The 19,577-nt window shown below is 40.4% G+C and overlaps 1 protein-coding gene across 1 annotated transcript; it reads left to right on the top strand.

The window, feature by feature from the left end:
• The first annotated feature begins 817 nt into the window (after positions 1-817).
• Positions 818-13,496, top strand: WSB1 (WD repeat and SOCS box containing 1). The gene is made up of 9 exons (XM_044993648.1): positions 818-975; positions 3,401-3,569; positions 4,658-4,926; positions 5,987-6,118; positions 6,578-6,678; positions 8,921-9,093; positions 10,502-10,615; positions 11,604-11,711; positions 12,358-13,496. The coding sequence occupies exons 1-9, from the start codon at positions 936-938 to the stop codon at positions 12,515-12,517; spliced, it is 1,266 nt and encodes a 421-aa protein (XP_044849583.1). The 5' UTR covers positions 818-935; the 3' UTR covers positions 12,518-13,496.
• The last annotated feature ends 6,081 nt before the right edge of the window (positions 13,497-19,577 follow it).

Raw genomic sequence — 19,577 nt, 5'->3', positions numbered from 1 at the left:
CTGGTCCTGCCTCTTGGTTCTGGTCCAAGCCCTGGTTCTGGTCCTGCCTCTTGGTTCTGGTCCAAGCCCTGGTCCTGCCCCTTGGTTCTGGTCCAAGCCCTGGTCCTGCCCCTGCCCCTTGGTTCTGGTCCAAGCCCTTGTTCTGGTCCTGCCTCTTGGTTCTGGTCCAAGCCCTGGTCCTGCCCCTGCCCCTGGTTCTGGTCCAAGCCCTGGTCCTGCCCCTGCCCCTGGTTCTGGTCCTGCCTCTTGGTTCTGGTCCAAGCCCTGGTTCTGGTCCTGCCTCTTGGTTCTGGTCCAAGCCCTGGTCCTGCCCCTGCCCCTGGTTCTGGTCCTGCCTCTTGGTTCTGGTCCCGCCTCTTGGTTCTGGTTCTGGTTCTGGTCCAAGCCCTGGTCCTGCCCCTACCCCTGGTTCTGGTTCTGGTTCTGGTCCAAGCCCTGGTCCTGCCCCTGCCCCTGGTTCTGGTCCAAGCCCTGGTCCTGCCCCTACCCCTGGTTCTGGTCCAAGCCCTGGTCCTGCCCCTGCCCCTGGTTCTGGTCCTGGTCCAAGCCCTGGTTCTACCACAAACCTTGTTCCTCATCCAGCCCTTAACTCCTACCCCCTGGTTCTGCCCCAGCCGTGGTTCTGCCCCGTACTCCTATACGCGCCTCCCCCCGTGGAATGGTTAAATGGTTTCTCCGAGGGCCGTGGCCGCCCCGCGGTACAGCTGCCTCGCAGTGGCGAGACGTGCTGTGCGTGAGCGCGCTCATAGCTCCGCCCCCCTGTATGGGGCGTGGCCTGCCGGCCCTGGCCCCGCCCCTACACGACATCCCCGGACGCGGCGGCCATTTTGTCTCAGTGTCGGTCCTGCCTAGCGCAGCGGTAGTGCTCAGTCCGGTCGGTCAGTCCCGTAGCGCCCCGATCTGTGTCAGAGCCGGTCCGAAGGGCGGCTCCGTAGATGGCCAGCTTTCCCCCGAGTGTCAACGAGAAGCTCATCGGTGAGAGCCGCGGGGGAGGGTAGTGTCTGGGGGGTCGGGGGGACTGGGCAGGGGAGCCTGGGGGAATGGGTGGGGTTGGGTACTGGGGGGGTGAGGGGGGCTGGATTGGGTACAGTGTGGCCCCAGGTGGGGGTGGGGGGTGATGCGCGGGGGGGGGCTGGATTGGGTACAGTGTGGCCCCAGGTGGGGGTGGGAGGAGGTGCGCGGGGGGGGGCTGGATTGGGTACAGTGTGGCCCCAGGTGGGGGTGGGGGGATGCGCCTGGGGGTTGGGGGGAGTGTGGGTATGGGGGGGTGGAAGGGGGGGTTGGGGGAGTGTAGGTGTAGGTGGGGAGGTGGGTATGTGGGGGTCCTGGAGTGGAGGTGGGCTGGGGGGGTTGGGTTGAATAGAACGTGGGCAGAGGTGGAGATGGGGGGGTCCTGGAGAGGTGGGGGAGATGGGATGGGGAGGGGGGTTAGGGGAGTTTCGGTGTGGGGGACACGCCCACTGGAGGGAAGCCACTTAGAGGGGAGAATCTCTGGCGAGACTGGGGGGATACATCGTGACTTGTAGGGAGGGAGGGGGGGGAGTGGGGCTGGGCGCTCCCTGGATCCCAGTGGGATGAGATGTTGGGTGGGGAGGGGGGCCAGGATGGTGAGATTGGGGTGTGGGTGTGGAGACCAAGGAGGAACCCAGGCATTGTTGGCTACTGATAAGGGGTGAGGTTACTATAGGCGTCCTGCTCTATGGTTGCAAAAAATAAAAGCTATCAGGCTCGTTAGAGTCTATACTGTGGTCGCTGGGTTGGGATGGTCCAGCCAGTGCCCATGGGAGGCAAAGGTTTTGACCACATTGCGGAGCATCCTGAGATGCCTTAGGGCGGAGGGGAGAGCGATACAGTATGTACTCTATGGCAGGAGGAAGGACACGTAGCTACAGAGGAGTTTTTCAGACCATGCATGTCAACTCCTCCATTTAACCAGATGCAGCAGTCTTGATTGGCAAAGTCTTTGTCCTTGCCTTTTCCGTTTTGAAATAAAAGGTGGCTGCTAGTTGTGGAAATCATAGAAATACAGATTTCAGTCAACTTATTAAGTAAAAAATGGACTGTTTGACAAAATGGTTCTTTTGTTAAAGCTATTGTGTTTCAGTGACTCCTTTAAAAAAAAATGGTAGCATATATACAATAGCGCACATCTTATGTGACGTTTTATTTTTGGTAATACAAAAAAAAAACCCAACGAAACCTGCAGATAATAAGGGATAGCAAGGGATTTCTAATTTAAAAAAATAATACTTTGTTTAGCTATTTTGGACATTTTCTACTGGTGATTTTTTTAAAACAGTCCCTGTTTAAGCCACAAAACAATGTATAAATACATATTTTCATTGTTAACCATTCCCAAAAAAAGAAATGAATGTTGGTAATAGCTGCCATTGCATGTGTTGGGTTTCTCATGTACTCACAGAAACCCCACCCTCCTGTATGAATACAGACAGCACGTGAGAAACCAGCCTGGGGCACTTATCCATCATGAAGGGCAGGGCTGCTGCACAATTCCGTCCCTTCATATTAGAGAGGCTCAAGCTCCAAGGCAGTTGATTTTGAAGTAGGAACATTGTAAATCCATAACACACTTGCATGTTTAATAAACATTTTTAAAATTTCATAACCATGTGTGATATTTTTGTACCCCTTCCTTTTAAATTTGCATTTGTAAAAATGGACTTGCTGAAAAGCGCTATTTTGTACTCTTAAATCTGTTGGCTGATGTAATGAGGACAATAAAACTGCCCCTCCTCTTAGATTGGAGGGAGAAGATATTCTGTGTTCGGGTCCAGTAAATAAGAATACAAATATTTATTAATCTGATTGCCCGATGCTATTTTATTCTGCTATACTCACTAGAAATAAGTGGGATTGGGGAGAGATTTTTATACCAAAAATTCCACTCATTTGCCTGACAGTACATCAGTAGTGGTGTTTTATTTATGTGGGGTGATGACATAATGTAACTGACATTGCACACACACTTTCACCAAGTAAATTTTCAGTTCAGCTCTACTGAAATACTTGCTTGAATTGCAGAGAGACAAATTTTGGTGCTATCTGTAATGCTGGAGGCTAGAGTAATTTAATAGTTTCAACAGACTCATAAATGAGATTTCAGCTGGGTTCATATTACCTTGAGATGTGGTTTTCTTGTTGGTTATTTAAGTACATTTCTGCTGTTTAATGACCTGAAGTTTTTGCAGTCGCTACTAAGGAAGACTTTAAATGAATTTATTGTGAAGCAGTCATTTTTCTAGCCAAAAATTAGTTTCTTATGTCTGATTTAAAGCAAAAATTATCAGCAGAAATCTCTACATTGTTGGTAATAAGTTTAAAATATGCTGAATCTTTTGTTCACATTTTAAATGGGATTTCCTTTTTGTTTGTTTTTTAGCAAGATCACGTCCTATAGGAGAACTCTTAGCCCCAGCATCTCCTTTTGATAAGAAGTGTGGACGTGAAAACTGGACTGTTGCCTTTGCACCTGATGGATCTTACTTTGCGTGGTCACAAGGACATCGCATAGTAAAGCTCGTTCCCTGGACTCAATGCTTTAATAACTTGTAAGATTAAAAAATTGTGCTGTTTGCTATCAGATTCACTTCCTCCTATTTCTTCATTTTGTTAAAGAAATATGAGGTGACCTGCAAATAAATAAAAATGATGGTGTGTTGTTTTTGCTTCTTTAAGAAGTATAAATGAGAGATTGGGTTATTTGGGTTTTTATCTATAAACTGTCTTGATTTTTATATAAGTAGGGGTCTATGGACAATGGGAGAACTAGTGATACCACACGTGAAAGACAGACTTGTGCAATAAGAGAGGAAGTGATTTTAAACTTGTACTTTTTGTTTAACACCAGATCAGCTTCCTGAAACACTGAGAGAGAAGCTCTTTTAAGAAATTCAGATAGCCTACCTCTTCAGTTGAGGACTGAGAACTCCCACTCCAGTCTCTGGTTCTCCAACAAAATCAGGAAACAAGATCTTATATTCTTGGCATCTCTAAGCTTTAAAAAAAAAAAAGGCAGAATATTCTCAGCATATTTTCAGCATATTATAAAAAGAACACCGCACATTTTTAATTTGCAGGTCACTTTTAAGACCATCTGGAAGTGGTAAATTACATTTTTGTGATTGTCAGCAGCATTTCCCTGTATAGCAAATACATTTTCTCTGCACTGTACTCGGTTTATTAAGTATGGTGTGCAGGCTTCAATATCTCTTACTAGGATTTTTCTAATTAAATGTGGTGTTTGGTGAGTTGTAGCAGAACAGAAAGGATCCCTCCCTCCCCCAATCTTTTATATAAAAAACAACTCAGATACTTAACTGTAATGTACATTCAGATTCTCACTAAAATTTTCAGTTTAAGTATAGCATTTAAAATGTTATCTTTCATGAAGGGTTAAAGAAGTAGAATTAGGAAACTAGAATTTATTGGTATAATGGGCAAGGTTTTCAGCTATGGCAAACTCTCTTCGCAACTGAAGAACAAGGAGCAGTCATTTTAAAATCTTACGGTATTAATTTTAGATACAAGAGCAATATGTGTATTATGACTGCCCATAGATTTATTGAAATAAAATACTCAGTTCATTGTGTTTCTAGAGTAAAGCGCATTCTTTCTAAAATGCTGACTTGTTTTACAGCTTGTTGCACAGCACAAAGAATGTTGCAAATTCAGTCAATGCAAGACTCTCAAGACAGAACAGTGATAGTGGTCAAAAAAATAAGCCTTGTGAGCATATAATTGACTGTGGTGATATAGTCTGGAGTCTTGCTTTTGGGTCTTCAGTGCCTGAAAAACAGAGTCGCTGTGTGAATATAGAATGGCATCGATTCAAATTTGGGCAAGATCAGCTTCTCCTTGCAACTGGCTTGAACAACGGGCGCATCAAAATATGGGATGTATACACAGGTACAGGAGCTTGTTTAAATGTATGTCTTGCCATTGTTACTTAATGCAGCATTGAAGCTATATCATAAACTAGAAATAGCTAGATTCTAAATATATTGGTTTATGAATGCTAATTTGAAAAGTGCAGTTAAAATGAACTAAGTTAGGTCTAAAAATAGAAGGGACCTTTGCAATTACAATTGTACTAAAGAAATGCTGTTGAAAAGAGAAATGGTTCAGGTTGTACTTCAGTGTCTCCGGGCTAAGATGGCAGATTACATACCAAACCATTACTGTCTTGTTATTGCTTTGTGAAATCTCGCCTGAAATGCACTTTAGAAGTGTCATTCGGATGTGGCGGAGAACTGGGTGGCATGGGGGAAGAAATACTAGCTTAGGCCTCAGTCCATAAAAGTGTGTAAGTATGTGCTTGACTTGAGACACTTGAATTTTTTAGCTTTTTTTTTTAAGGAAAACTCTTCATTTCAGGTAGGGAAGAGTTTCCTTTAGTTCTTTGGTTATGGGGAAGGTTTTTTAGAAATAATTATCACTTGCTCCATTTTTTTTTATGAGCAATACTGATTCTGTTAAAATAGGCTGACAGTCCTAACCTTTGAAGCTACAAGGGGGTATGGAATCCTGCAGTCTAATTTGTAATTACCATTATATTGGGCTGCAACTAACTCCTGGTCACTTAGTAGTGAAATTACTTAATGAATATTAGGGAAGTTGCTACTGGAAAAACTTGCTCTTTGAAGTTAAGAACAAAACCATGCATTCATCTAAAGTTAAAAGGTAATTCACTTAGGTTACTTCTCAGACATCTAATCTTGTTACTGTATTGATTTTAGAAGTTTTCCAGACCTAGTCAGAGTTGAAAGATTAAATGCGTCTTATCACTATGAAGTATGTATACAAGATACATTTCTTTACATATTTTAGATACATCTCTGCTCTAGCCAGTCTCCAAAAGTAGGCGAGGAGGAGGAATTTTATCTTTAAGCTTTATTTGTGGGTGTTTAATTTGAGAAAAAGAATTGCTATGCACTTTCTCTTAATTGGTATCCTTCTTGTGCAACAGGAAAACTCCTCCTTAATCTGATGGACCATACTGAATTGGTCAGAGATTTAACCTTTGCCCCAGATGGCAGCCTGATATTAGTGTCTGCATCAAGAGACAAAACGCTAAGAGTGTGGGACCTGAAAGATGATGGTATAGTTTTGTTTTGTTTATTTTTTAAATTCACCTGTTGGGAGAGCATAGAGCAATCTTTCTGCAGTCGTCAGCAGTAGTATCAATGTGTATTTTGGGCTTTTAAACCTTTATTGACCTCAGCCCCCTTATAGTAGTCATTTAATCATCATCCCATATAGTGCAGACTGTATCTACACCTCAGCAAGGAGCATGTATTTGAGGTTCAGTGGCCATTTACAGTGGTATGTGTGCTGACCCTGCTGGTCAAGGTACAGCGTTCGGAGGCCATTTCAATATGGCAGGTAACTTTTATACAGCCAGAGTCTCTTTAAAACAAAGTAGTTTAGAACAACAGTACAGTGTCTTTTTCAAAAAATCTCTTGCATAAAACGTTAAATACAACTGGATTTGGACTATTCCTGGAGGTTACTAATCTGGAACTAATACTCCTAGTTTTGCCATTTTTTTCCTTTGCAGGAAATATGATGAAGGTATTAAGAGGGCACCAGAATTGGGTGTATGGCTGTGCTTTTTCTCCAGACTCTTCCATTCTGTGTTCGGTTGGAGCCAGTAAAGCAGTATGTGTCAGAGTTTCTTGTTCATAAGTTTATTATTGAATTGTGCATATAATCACTTTAAATCTAAGTAACAAATAAAGCTTGTGCTCGGTGTCATGAACTTCTAATGTTTTTATGATGATGCAAGAAGTTGCATGAAAGAAATTGAAGTAAACTACCTAAGATGCCTTCATATACTGATTTCTGAACTGAGAACTTGCACTGCTTTTAGTTGAAGAAACTTGAAGCATCCTTTGAAGTAACTTGCACATCTGCATCTGTTCATAAAATAAAAATCAAGGAAAGTAAAACTTGTAGTGTTAAGAATGGACTATTTAGGCTAATGTTTTAATCAAATTATCTTGCTGTTGATTTTATCCTTTCTATTTCCTGCTCAATTAAAAGGACTTTTCAAAGTCTGAGCTGGTCATGGTCTCTTCTGCTGAACAAAAATGTTTCTACATATTCTCAAATACAAATAGCACTCATATGTCTAAAACATCTAGAATGAAGAACAGCATATTGGTTCTGTTTCCATCAGTATTCTAATGTCCTGCTAGAGAACTGAAAGCAGTGCAGGTAAAGCACGTTTTATAATAAACTGCTCTTCTTGGCACTGAAAAACTATTAATTAGTATAAAATAGTGGCAAGGGAAAAGACTAGCATATAGTTTATGAATAGTATACTAAAGTTAATTGATTAGCAAAACCATAATTAATGTGAACATTGAAGACTGGTAGCTAGGATAATTGTTAGAATGCATTTTATATTTTTTAAAAAAGTTTGGTAAATTAACAGTTCAGATTTGATAGAGAACAGTTTAGTCCTTTAAAATAGAACAGATGTGGATGTATTCATTGATATTTTTAGGCTGTGTGTTTTCCATAAGCTTCTTGCTTTCCCTGTCACAGGTGGTGGCAGCAATATTGGTGTGATTGAGGTTAAGCTGGCACCACTCACACAGGCGCACAATGGTGTTAGCTGGGCAGAAAGAGTGGCATCTCTGGCTACCAGGCTGGGGGCGAACTTTACCATAGGACGAAGTAACCTTGCATTCGACTGCAAGGTGTACTGTACGTACGCAGGTGCTGGTTGATGTCCACTTTCTGCTTTTTTCTTTCTTTCTTTTTATTTTTTAATTTTCACAGCAGTGAAACCCATTGACTCCTAAAACTTAAATTTTATTTTCCAGTTTTATGGAATGTTGGGGTCTTATTAGTGAAACTGGTCAACATGATACTTAAAACTAACTGACTTAAAAAATGGTTTCATTTTAGTAAAGTGTGTGAGGCACTAATACTATTTTCTTTGGTTAAACTTAAGTTGTTTGCATTTTATCTGTCTGAGATATTGCTAGTATTTAATCTGCAAGTAAAATTGTACTTGGGGGAAAAAAGACCTAAAGAGCACTTGCAGGGACAGATTTAATATATAATTTTGTACCCATAAATTGTTAGCCTGTTTTCTGTAACATTACATTAAAACATAGTAGATCCTTCATATTAAGATATTCTGCACAGTCTTCAGTGCAGTTTTATATAATGTAGAACTGCATGTAAAATCCCCCAAAATTAGTATTATACTCATACTTTACCAATTTCTGTAGTAAGATTTACAGTAAGCTGGGTAAATCACAATACTCAAATGTTTTTGTTGTTGATATAATTAAACTTAAGATGCATAAAATTTTTTTAATAATGTGGTTAGACTTCCTTGTTATGTTGCCAAAGACATTTCTTTTGGCTGTGAATTCTCTTTGCTTGCAGTATCTGTTTCTCTTCCTAGGCTGACGGTGATCCAAGCGTATTGTAAACAAGTGATCTTAAACTCAAAGGGGATGCCACTGGAGTAACAATATGTTAACCTTACTTTTTCTGTCTGTATATTTCTTAAAAATTTGGTAGTTACTGAAAAGAGGGGACTGTAGTGCTTAACCCTATTTATTTCTGTGTATTTTAATAAAATAATTTCGTAATACATGGATTTCAGTAAAACTACATGGTTAAATTGCATTGCCTTTCTTATATTTTGGCTTATTTTGTAAATAACATTTAACAAACTTAAGTTAGAATTTGCATGTCTGCTTTAATTTTTTTTAAAACTGATTTTAATCTGAGTATGACACGAGCATATTTATTAATTGTAGTAATTTATAATGCTTGATTTAATATAATCCTAAGTAAAATTAGCAGACAGTTAAGAAATGTAATGCTGCATTGGGTATCTGAGCAAAAGCTATAACATTAGCTTTTCTAATTTCAGGTTTTTCTTTGGGATATGGATAAGTACTCCATGATTCGTAAACTAGAAGGACATCACAACGATGTTGTAGCTTGTGAGTTTTCCCCTGATGGAGCTTTACTGGCTACTGCATCTTACGATACCCGAGTTTATGTCTGGGATCCCCATATTGGAGTTATTCTAATGGAATTTGGGTAAGCAGAGTATTTAAATGTGTTAATTTTTAGTTCCCTCTTGGAATTTACAAAAGGATCTGACCATAGTTTATACCTAATGAAAATGCAAGGAGTGACAAAGTTATGGAATTGTTGCATGGTTGGATTTAATAAGATATGATGTCAAATAACCAACTCAGTTAAAGTTTTATTTATATAAGTAAGCCAATCAGGCAATACTTTAATATAGCACTATACTGGAAGGAAACATACATTCCAGCTCTCTGTAACTGGAGAAGTGGTGACAGCGTATTTCAGTTCACATCTAGAAGGAAAGAGTTTTGGGGAAGTTTAGTTATAAGATGTGAGACAAAGATTTCAAATCCAGTCATTATTACTGACAGCTGTGGCAACCAGCAGTTCCTAATGAGTTAAAAATATCTTTCAATGGGTCATTATTTCATTCATAACAGCAAACATCTGCAATAATAAATACCTTTATCAGTCACAGGATATAATTGGCTCATAAGCACCCCTTATCAATTATCCTGTTTTGTTTATTATAACGTACTTCTGTAGACATCCTTCATTAATTAAGAAGGGTCCCTTCCTGGACACCTAGACTCTTACAGACTGAGAGGAGCAGGGAATAATTAGAGTCCAATACTTGATTAAGTTGCTGAGCATTGGTCACATGCTCAGTTCAGTTTAAGAACAGACACTGAGGCCTTAGAATCCAGACACGCTTGGGCTAATACAGCACGGATTCTGGGAGTCTTCAATATACAAAGAATTTATGAATTTAACGTACACAAATCATAATCAGTTAATATTTACTAACAGAATTGCTAAAATGGTTCAAGATCTTATAAAAACCTAAGGCATGCCTGTTAATTGCACAGTAATTGGAAAGAGAATGCAGGGGGCTGGACTAGATGACCTCTTGAAGTCCCTCCCAGTCCCATGATTCTTATTTGGTTTGCTTGACTAATAAATGAGAAAAAAAACAGCTTTGGACAGTAGAAGGTGAGAGAAGTACTATATTGGCACCAAACAGTAAGATTTTATTCCCTGGGAGAAAACTGCTCTAGTAGTTATTAAATCCCCTGTTTTATAACGTGAAAGATTATTTGTGAGCTGAACAATTAGTTCGAAACTCAGTTCTGGGAGAGTACTTTTTCTGTAATTGAAAATGCGTAATTCAAGACTTTGGTGCTTTAAAACCTACTAGCGGAAGTGTCTTCAGTATATAAACGAATACTGTCGTGTTCTTTGTAGAGCTGTGCAGCAGTATCTCTTAATTCATACTTCAGAGACAAATGTGCGTGTAAAATAAATAAATAAAAAATTGTCTTGAGGTCTATCACTGATCATGGCTAACAGAAACTCCTATATAGTTTTCAGTGGTTATGCTGTTAACTGAGCCTGTCTTTCTGTCTGTCTACAGGCATCTGTTTCCCGCTCCGACTCCAATATTTGCTGGGGGAGCGAATGACAGATGGGTTAGATCTGTATCTTTTAGTCACGATGGACTGCATATTGCAAGCCTTGCTGATGATAAGTAAGTATGAGGAAAGAGTTGTCAGGCTCTTGCTTCTTCTCGGTAATTAAAAATTCCTTGTACTACGCACAACTTATTTTTTTGAACTGACTTCTAGCTGACTGCTTGCTTGTACCAATGCCTTGCTGTCTGAATGATGATCTGTTGTAAAACTCTCTCCCATAGCCATATAAAATAAACAGGGTAGATGACTTAAATAGCATTCTAAATATACAAAGATATCTGTAAAAGGGTGGAGAAATAAAGGCCCTCTGTTTAGCTTGATTTCAATAAATCATTGAAATAGTGTGCCTCTGTGTCTGTTTGAATGACATTTTTTCTTGAAAAAATTAATCAGTATGGTTACTTGGGTCATCCTATTTTACTTCTCTACTTGTATATGGTTTTGTTAACGAAGACTAACAGTAAGTTTTTAAAGCAGAAGATTTTGAAGATAGGGGAGGCATCCTGTCTAAGGCAAGGAAACATTTTGATACCTTGCTTTGGTAGCTTGCTAAAATGAATACTGAGAACTCCTAACAGAAATAACATCTGCTAATGTTTTGAGACTCAATCTACACTTTCAGATCATAAGTTAAAATTCTTTGGCTGCAGTAACCTACTTTTTTTTTGCATGCTGTTACTAAGTCTGTAGTGTGTCTGTTGCAAACTCTTCAAACCACTTACATTATATTTAGAATTGGTATCTGTCTAATGCACAAATATAAAGTTATATCTGACTATATTAGTGGTTTTCAACGTGTGGTCCGTGGACCCCTGGGGGTCTGCAGACTGTTCAAGATTTCCAAAGGAGTCCACACCTCCATTTGAAATTTTTTAGAGGTCTGCAAATGAAAGGTTGAAAACCACCGGACTACATGACTGCAAGTGAAGACAGTACATTATAAATATATATTTGTTTCTCAGTTAGGTTAACACTTCATCAATTATTGTACTGCATTAAAGAAATTGGTTACTCTACCTTTAACAGCAAACTTTTTCCTTCCAGAATGGTGAGGTTCTGGAGTATTGAGGAAGACTATCCTGTACAAGTTGCACCTTTGAACAATGGGCTTTGCTGTGCCTTTTCTACTGATGGCAGTGTTCTAGCTGCTGGGTAAGTATACAGCTAATAATACTATACTTATGCAGTAATATTCATCCTCAAAGGACTTTGGAAATGTTAACTAACAGTTCTAGCTTCCTCATTTCTAAATGCCATTTTGTTGCTTTTGATTGTGTGAAGGAGGGATCACAGCTTAGTCACTCAAGCCTTGAGTTTAACACCACCGAGAGTTTAACCAGCATAGTCTCATTCTATTTCTCTTTAGTATTTAGGAAATGATCAAGCAAGCAGCAAACGTGGGTCTGACCCATACACACTACAACAGCACAGTGCAAATGCTGTAAAAGCCCTCTAGCCATCCAGGGGAGAATTCTCCTTGTGCAGGTAGTGCACTTGGCAGTCCTACATGGGCCCCTTGAATTCCCTAGCATAGTACACTGCTATTTATAGACTGAGCAGCTCAGTGTCTGCTGCCACCATAGCTTCAGAGAGAGAGCTGCGTGAGACCTGCTGGGTGCTTTTTCAGCCCAGGAGCAGAGCATGCAATCTCAACTTTGCTATTTAACATCTAGAGATAGGGAACAAGTAGTTTAGAGGAGAGGATTTCTCTGGCCTTCCCCCAGGTAGCGAATTATAAGGGTGTGCAATTCTGAAGGTAGTTCTGTGGAATAATTGACTTTTATGTGTTTGTGTGCAGAACGCACGATGGAAGTGTGTACTTCTGGGCAACTCCAAAACATGTGTCCAGTCTTCAGCACCTGTGTCGCATGGCAATTAGAAGAGTGATGCCTACTAGCCAAGTCAGGAACCTGCCTGTCCCTTCAAAAGTGGTGGAGTTTCTTTCCTACCTGACTTAATCCAAAAAAAACCCAAATCCTTTGCATGTGACCAGTCTGCTGAAACTGGTAACATTACTGGTACATTTTTAAAGAATCTTCAAGCTTTATACAGCCTTCAAACTTCAAACTCTACAAGTTTTCAAGATCTATTTAAATTTGATACATCTAAAAAATCTGTCCTGCATTTTGACAGTGGAGTTTTTATTATTATTTATAAAAAAAAATTCAGTAGAAGTATTTCTGAAGTTCTCACGACAATTTTCTAAAATCTAACTGTGAAAACATGTACATATGTAGATGTGAGCAGCTGTGTGTTATCAGTGGACCTTCTAAACAGCTTTTCTGATTCAGTGTATATCGTGTATATATTGTTTCTGTAGAGCCATCAGTGCTGTAAAGCAGAAGGATAGCTATTATTCTGGGGCACTGAGTTAGACAAATATTGATTTAAAGAAGCTTAACTGCTTTGTACGTCCGTACATTAGTTGGGGTTCAGGATGCTGATCCACAGATACAAAATTATGTTAGTTTTTTTGTGGAGAGGTACAGCTTAGTTTTCATTAGTGCTGATGTGTGGTTAAGAGAAGTAAGTTGAGTGAGGGATGGATTAGATAGACTGTAAGTCCGGAACATCACTTCAATTAGCAAACACTTTTGTCATCCGAAGCTGGCCTTAATTTTTGCAACAACAAACATTAAATTTAAACCCTGGGTTGTGATTAAGAAAAATATCCTTAAATTTCTGAAATCTAACTACTGTATTGTTGCCTGGTATGTTTTCTGTAATATGTGAAGTTTACAGACTCGTATTATTCTGTGACCCTATAATATCTCTTGAGGGGGTGATATTGGTTAACTGCCAACGATAAGCAAAATGTTTGCTTCTGCCTTCTGTTATTTATCTGTACCTGCAGATATAAAGAATGTATGCATTGCATAAAATGCCTGATTATATATATTTTTTGTTTTTTTATTAAAGACTTGTACAAAAACCTCACTTTTCTGAAACTATGATGTCTGACTTTTTTTTTGTATGCAAGGTGGTGTTGGTTATGCAAAGTTATTTCAGTGGAAAGTGTTAAACTATATTGTGATAATACTCTAAACCCTCAAGGGCATAATACAGTGCATATAATGGAGGAGGGTTGGTAGTGTTAAACCGCATGTCAGTATATCTGAAAGTATTTAAGCGTCTCAAAAGACCTCCCAAAGATGTGAAAGATTCTCTTAGGCCATGTGTACACTGTACTTTTGTTGACCTAGCTGTGCCAGACAGGGGTGTAAGAGGTGTGATCCTTGATTGATAGCTGTGCTGACAGAAGGTCCTAGTGTAGATGCAGTTATACTGGTGCTTTTACTGGCATAGGGGTGGGGGCCCTGGAATAAACTTATACTAGTAACATTGCAGCATTGCTGGTATACACTACATCCACCTTAAGTCCTAGGAGCACTTTGGTAAAGTGCTCCCCGTGTAGTCGTGGCCTTATACAGATGCAGAGAAATAGTCTGTCTAGTTACTTAAACGTACAGTGTTTTTCTTCTTAACCCATATGTACATGCATGTATAAAATGTTTGCTGGTGGGCTAGAGAATTCCAGAATTATAAAATCTGACGTCCATAATAAATGGACTGCATTGAAGGTTATATTAGACTAGATTTTGAGCAATGATTGAGATGGGGGAAGAGCTTTACTGTAGCAAACACAGTGTTGACTAGAACTGTACAAAAGGGAGAATTCAGAAGGGATGGGTTAAGTTTAACCCTCTGCAAATATGAGTACAGCAGAAATAGTTTGCCTTGAAAAGGTGCTAAGAAATCCCTCTGAATACAGAAATAAAAGTAAGCCAATTGCAAACTGAAAAGCCTACGGTGAATGGGATGAAAAATGCTCAATATTAAACGAGGGAAGTCAAGAACCAAGCGGAAATGAAAACTGGTCTGTAAGGATTAAAGTTCCTTATGGACAGTGTAGCAGACTTTCACAATAACTGTACTGGGGTGTTAACTTCTAGCTAATGACAGCAATTTAAGGAAGAAAAGTTTGATTACAAGACACATCTGTACTGAATATAAGGGTTATTTACAATTCTTCTAGTCTCTATTTCTGTAATGTGATTTAGGGAACTGACCCATTGTAAGCTATCGACCTACATGGATGGGTGCGAAAGGCAACTAGTAGGAAACAGCAAAAATGGGGCAAATGTATAGGAAAAGGTAAATTTTACTAGCTCACTGGATTTCCAAAAATTGGTTTAATAAGCTTTTTTTAATAAAAGGTAACCTCTAGGCCTGATCACTGTAATCCAGTGTTTCTCAAAGTGGGGGTCCTGACCCAAATGGGGGGAGGTAGCAAGGCTATTGTAGGGGGGTCATGAGATCACAAAAAATATTGCCAAATATTGCAGCTGTTCCCCTCCAGCCGCCCAGCTCTGAAGGCAGCACGGAAGTAAGGGTGGCAATACCATGAGTATCCACCAATGTGCGAGTACAGTAATTTGCTATCACTTTTTTTGGGGGGTGGGTGGGAGGTCGTCAGTCTGAAATACTTTAAAAAGGGAGGGCCTAGAAAACATGCCCTGCCTTAGTCAAATTAACATGTCTACTACAAACCTATTGGCACTCGCCCAACCAGCTACTGAGAATTGTGCTGTCACACACTCTGATGACCTAGTCGGCTTGTGTCCTAGTTCAAGCCTCATGCTTTTGCATGCCACTCAAAACTGTTTGAGGATTTGAAGAAATCCAACTTGAAAAGCAGGCTTTCATTTAGAAGTTAAAGGTGCCCATTTTTTTATATACTTGTAATAATTTTCCAATCCCAATACAGGTTTCAGGGTGGTAGCCCTGTTAGTCTGTACCAGCAAAAAGAAAGAGGAGTACCCGTGGCACCTTAGAGACTAACGAAAGCTTATGCTCAAATACATTTGTTAGTCTCTAAGGTGCCACAAGTAATCCCAATACAGGTTCTGAATTCCAAAGTCTTTCTCTCTGGCTGTTTAGGTACCACAATTAAAAAAAAATAAAAAATCAAAATGTAGTTGACATTTTTTGGGGGGTGGGGTGTTGGGTTTTTTTGGTTGTCCTATAAGTGCTACTAGGTCAATTTTGCAGCCAGCCAACCAACCAAGGTCAACTAGGTCATTCTTACATTTTTAAAACTATCTTAAATAATGTAACTAGTTTAGATGGAGAACAGTTATGCTAGTGCGATAGAGCAGAACACAATTCCATTAACATGATGGTGCCAAACAAAATTGGTCAACCAATCATACTAGAGTAAAAATACCTGTCAGCTGGACTTAATTACGGTATAGTGAGTAAGTCTGCTCCGAGCTAATGAAACAGCAGCAGCTTTCTGAAAAGCAGTACAGTGAGCATCTGTTGCTCTATCTCACCTGCATTTTTATTTTTTTTGGTTTAGTGCAATTTTAATTTAAATTTTAATTTAATTTAAAGCAAACAATACAAAGTAGGGGACCTAAAATTCAAATGACAGGGTTGTTGAAGACATTTGAGGTACTGAGCCTTTCTCCCAGGTGTGACTTAGGTCTGTTGTAACCTACCAGTGTTATCAGCAGATAGCTGCTCCTATGGTCTAGTGAATCTGAGTTGTTCATCTCTGTCCAGTTTCTAATAGCGAAGTAGATACATGCCATTTGGCACAGATTCCCTGCTTGCTGTTTTCACCAGGGAGGATAGCAAACCAGTGGCCCCCAAGGAGTCTGAACCTCCTGCTCCTAGACTTGCTCCCTGACCTCATGGTTGTTGCTATAGTGGCAAGTTGAGGGTAGGTCTACACTAGAAGATTTTGCCAGCATAGCTATATGTGTTAGCATAGCTGTACTGGTAAAAGTCCCAGGCTAGTATAAAAGTTGAGGAACCAGTATACGCTACACTGCACAATAAGTACTTTTATACTGATAATATCTACATCAGGAGGGTTTTAACTATACTGATACAGGTAATACAGCAAAACCTTTGTAGTGTGACCTAGGCATTACTCTGCAACTGCTCATGCTGTACTAGTTCTGTGAATGACTAGAGGGCTCAGATCTCCAGATTGTAATCGTGGTGTTTACTAGCACTGTATTCACCTAAATAACTGTAGTGACAAAGCAGAATGTGGATATATAGAGACTCCCAAGATTAAAATAATATTTTCTTCAGGGATGCAACCCCTAGCCATATTAATTTAAATTCCTTTAGAGCTCTTATAGAGGCAGTAGCCCTGTTGTGTGTGTGTTAAAAATAACGTGATACAGGAAGCATAAATGCAATAGGAAAGACTTGTTAACTTGGTAACAAAATGAATTTCCTGCTTTGAAAATGGCTTGCTTAGCCTTGACTTATGCTCAAGTGCTTTGGCGTTTATCTTCCAGCAAGAGATCATTAACTAGCCACACCATTCAGTTTCATTAAGCAATTAGTTTAATTAGACTGAGATTATGGTGGGGGGGAGCAAGTTTGTTCTGCTCACAAAGTGTGCCCAAATATAGTCAAATTGGGATTACTTCACATATAACTGAAAGTATAAAAGATCAAAGTGATCATTTCTTGTGTCTCATTTAGGAACCAGGGACCTTTTTATGTTACATTATTTTACAGCAAATATAGCACAATTATTCTGGCACCGTCACCAGTTAATTGGGTGTGTGCACTAATGACATCTGCTTTGATTTAACAATGTCACGCTCCTCCATTCAGAATGCTGTGTCTTGGGTATTATGTTGTCCAAAGATGTCTGATGGTTTCATGCTTTTGTAGCTAGAGGAAATAAAGATGGAACTTCACGTATGTGAAGTAACCACTGTACATTTGCAGGATTTGGGCTTTATCTCTAGCTTGCTTCAGTCTTGTGCCTGATTCTCTGTTCTCCTGCATCTTTATGCAGTTGTTTACGTCAGTGCAAAGTGCTACCAGATCAGAATAGTAGCCCTTTGCCTGATTCTGATCTTTCACCAATTTTACACATATTCACATGGAGTTGGTTTTAATTTGCAACAGTGTTTAAGGGAGATCTGAATGCTGCCTTGAGGTGAAGTATTTCATGAAGTAACATTTACAGGCTTGGAAGCTGCCTTAATGTCTGTAATTTGAGCCAAGTTTGGCAAACCCTAAAATTCATGATCTTGAATTTTTTGTTCTCTTGGAGTGATGCTGTGTGACTGAAAAGCAGCTCAAACCAGTTTACGCTAGTCTGAGAGCAGCAAGGGCTGAAGAGGCTCGACTAGCTGAGTATGGTTAGTTTGTCACAGTCCATACCGTGTATTTAAAAGGCACACATCAACCCCCTTGTCTTAAAGGCAGACGACAAATTCAAAAGGAGGAGCCCACTCCCCACCCAGATAAAATATGCCTGCAATGAAACTACTCTGGATTCTGATACTTGGCTTTTATATACGTCTCCTTTAAAACGTGCAGGGTTGTTGTACCCAATCCTTCCCCAGGGTAAGGAGAGAGCCTCTGTTTTGTGGTCTTGCTTTTCCCTCTGAACAAAGGGAAACGTTTTCTGCCTGTTGTGAAACCTGCTGGTGTTTGCTCCAGAGCAGCCAAACCAATCTCTTTTGACCAAGTACAAATGCCTCCTTTAGGGCCAAACCTTCCATTTTAGGAATATACAGACTCTGGGGAATTGAGGGAGCTGAACAGAACTGCAGCAGCCGTAAGAATTTCAAGCCTTTTCATTTGTATATAAACATGAACAGCCTGAAGTGGTTCTCCTGCTGTCTTCCTCTGACCAGCTTGGCACAGACAGTGTGGGATCTAGAGTCCACACATGGGCATGGCTACCCTAGAGCACAGGCCAGATTATCTCTTACTGATTTTAGAAGACTCCCCTCTGGGTGCGATAGTGCAAACTGCAGTCTGCCCCTTCCCCTCCTGATAAATTTCTGTCCAATCCCTGTCTTTCTTACACCAAACTTTACCACAATGTAGGGGAAGTAAGTGTGGTTCAGTGAGCAGGCAATGAACTAGGTGCCTGGAGACCTGCATTCTCTTCCTGGCTCTGTCACTGACCTGCTGTGTGCAAATCACTTCACCTCACGCTTGTCTATTTAGATGGTAAGCTCTGTGAGGAAGGAACTGTCTTTTACTATGTGTGTATATATAGAATCTAGCACAAAAAGACCCCAGTCTTAGTTGAGGCCTGCTTGAGGCATTACTGTACCGTGAGCTCCTTTCTGTTAACTATGAGCTGGAAACATCTCATGAAGATTGCCCCTTATGAATCTGTTGGCTGCTGGGTAATGGGAGAGTTAAAAGCCCACCTGACTCAGCAAGTGTTTGTTTGCGCCCAGTACCTACCTCTGCTGTCTTGGATTAAGTACAAACACTGTATGAGAATGAAGAAGAAATTACTACTTAACATGGCCTAGCAGGCCTCAATGCGAGAAAGTTGTTTGTGAATATCCTCACCATTTGGTATCTTACCTATCTATACAGTGGCCCCTTCTTCCAACAAGAGTGTTACCCCTTTCCTGAGCAGTAGAACTATGCACCAGTCGTGACGCTGAGATGGTCACGAACAGCACAGAGGCGAGTCCCTCTTCCAGAAATCTCAACCCAAACACGAATGTCTGGTTCTCAGAAAGCTACCCTGTTCCAAGAATTGCCTCCAACATCCTGGCTCTCAGCAAGCGAGTGTGAGTATAAATAGCAGTGACTCAGCTGTGCCAAATACAACCCCACCCCGAAGCCGAAGGGTACGTGCTTGGCACAGCTTAGCCGGGCCTCTGCGGATGCTGCCCAGGGCTACCACAGCTGCCCTGCTGTTCAAACTCGCACTAACTTGATGAGAGCGATGTGTAAATGAGCAGCATGTGTACGTGAGCAGGGGAATCACACCCCTGCTCGTAGTGTACACACTGCCATAGAGAAAATAAAAATGTTGCTGCAGACAGAACTGTAAAAGTTAAAAAGGGTTAAAAAGACAGACGAGGATGTTTGGTAGCCACTTGAAGAGAATTATTGTTCTGCATCCAAGAGAAAGGCCTGGAAACAACATACATCTGGAGAAAAGGCCAAGGACATTAACAACATGGGCTGCGGGGAGTGTTTGTGAAAACAACCCATGTT

Source organism: Mauremys mutica, chromosome 19 (assembly GCF_020497125.1).
Source record: "Mauremys mutica isolate MM-2020 ecotype Southern chromosome 19, ASM2049712v1, whole genome shotgun sequence".
NCBI classification, from domain to species: Eukaryota; Metazoa; Chordata; order Testudines; family Geoemydidae; genus Mauremys; species Mauremys mutica.
The sequence above is the reverse complement of the archived record's forward strand: the minus strand, read 5'-3'. Positions and strand labels throughout refer to the sequence as shown.

Excerpts from the sequence above, each read along its gene's own strand:
- WSB1 (XM_044993648.1), top strand. The coding sequence starts at position 936 with ATGGCCAGCTTTCCCCCGAGTGTCAACGAGAAGCTCATCG. Across the intron at positions 976-3,400 it reads TGTCAACGAGAAGCTCATCG|CAAGATCACGTCCTATAGGA; the intron begins GTGAGAGCCGCG and ends TTTGTTTTTTAG. Across the intron at positions 4,927-5,986 it reads AATATGGGATGTATACACAG|GAAAACTCCTCCTTAATCTG; the intron begins GTACAGGAGCTT and ends CTTGTGCAACAG.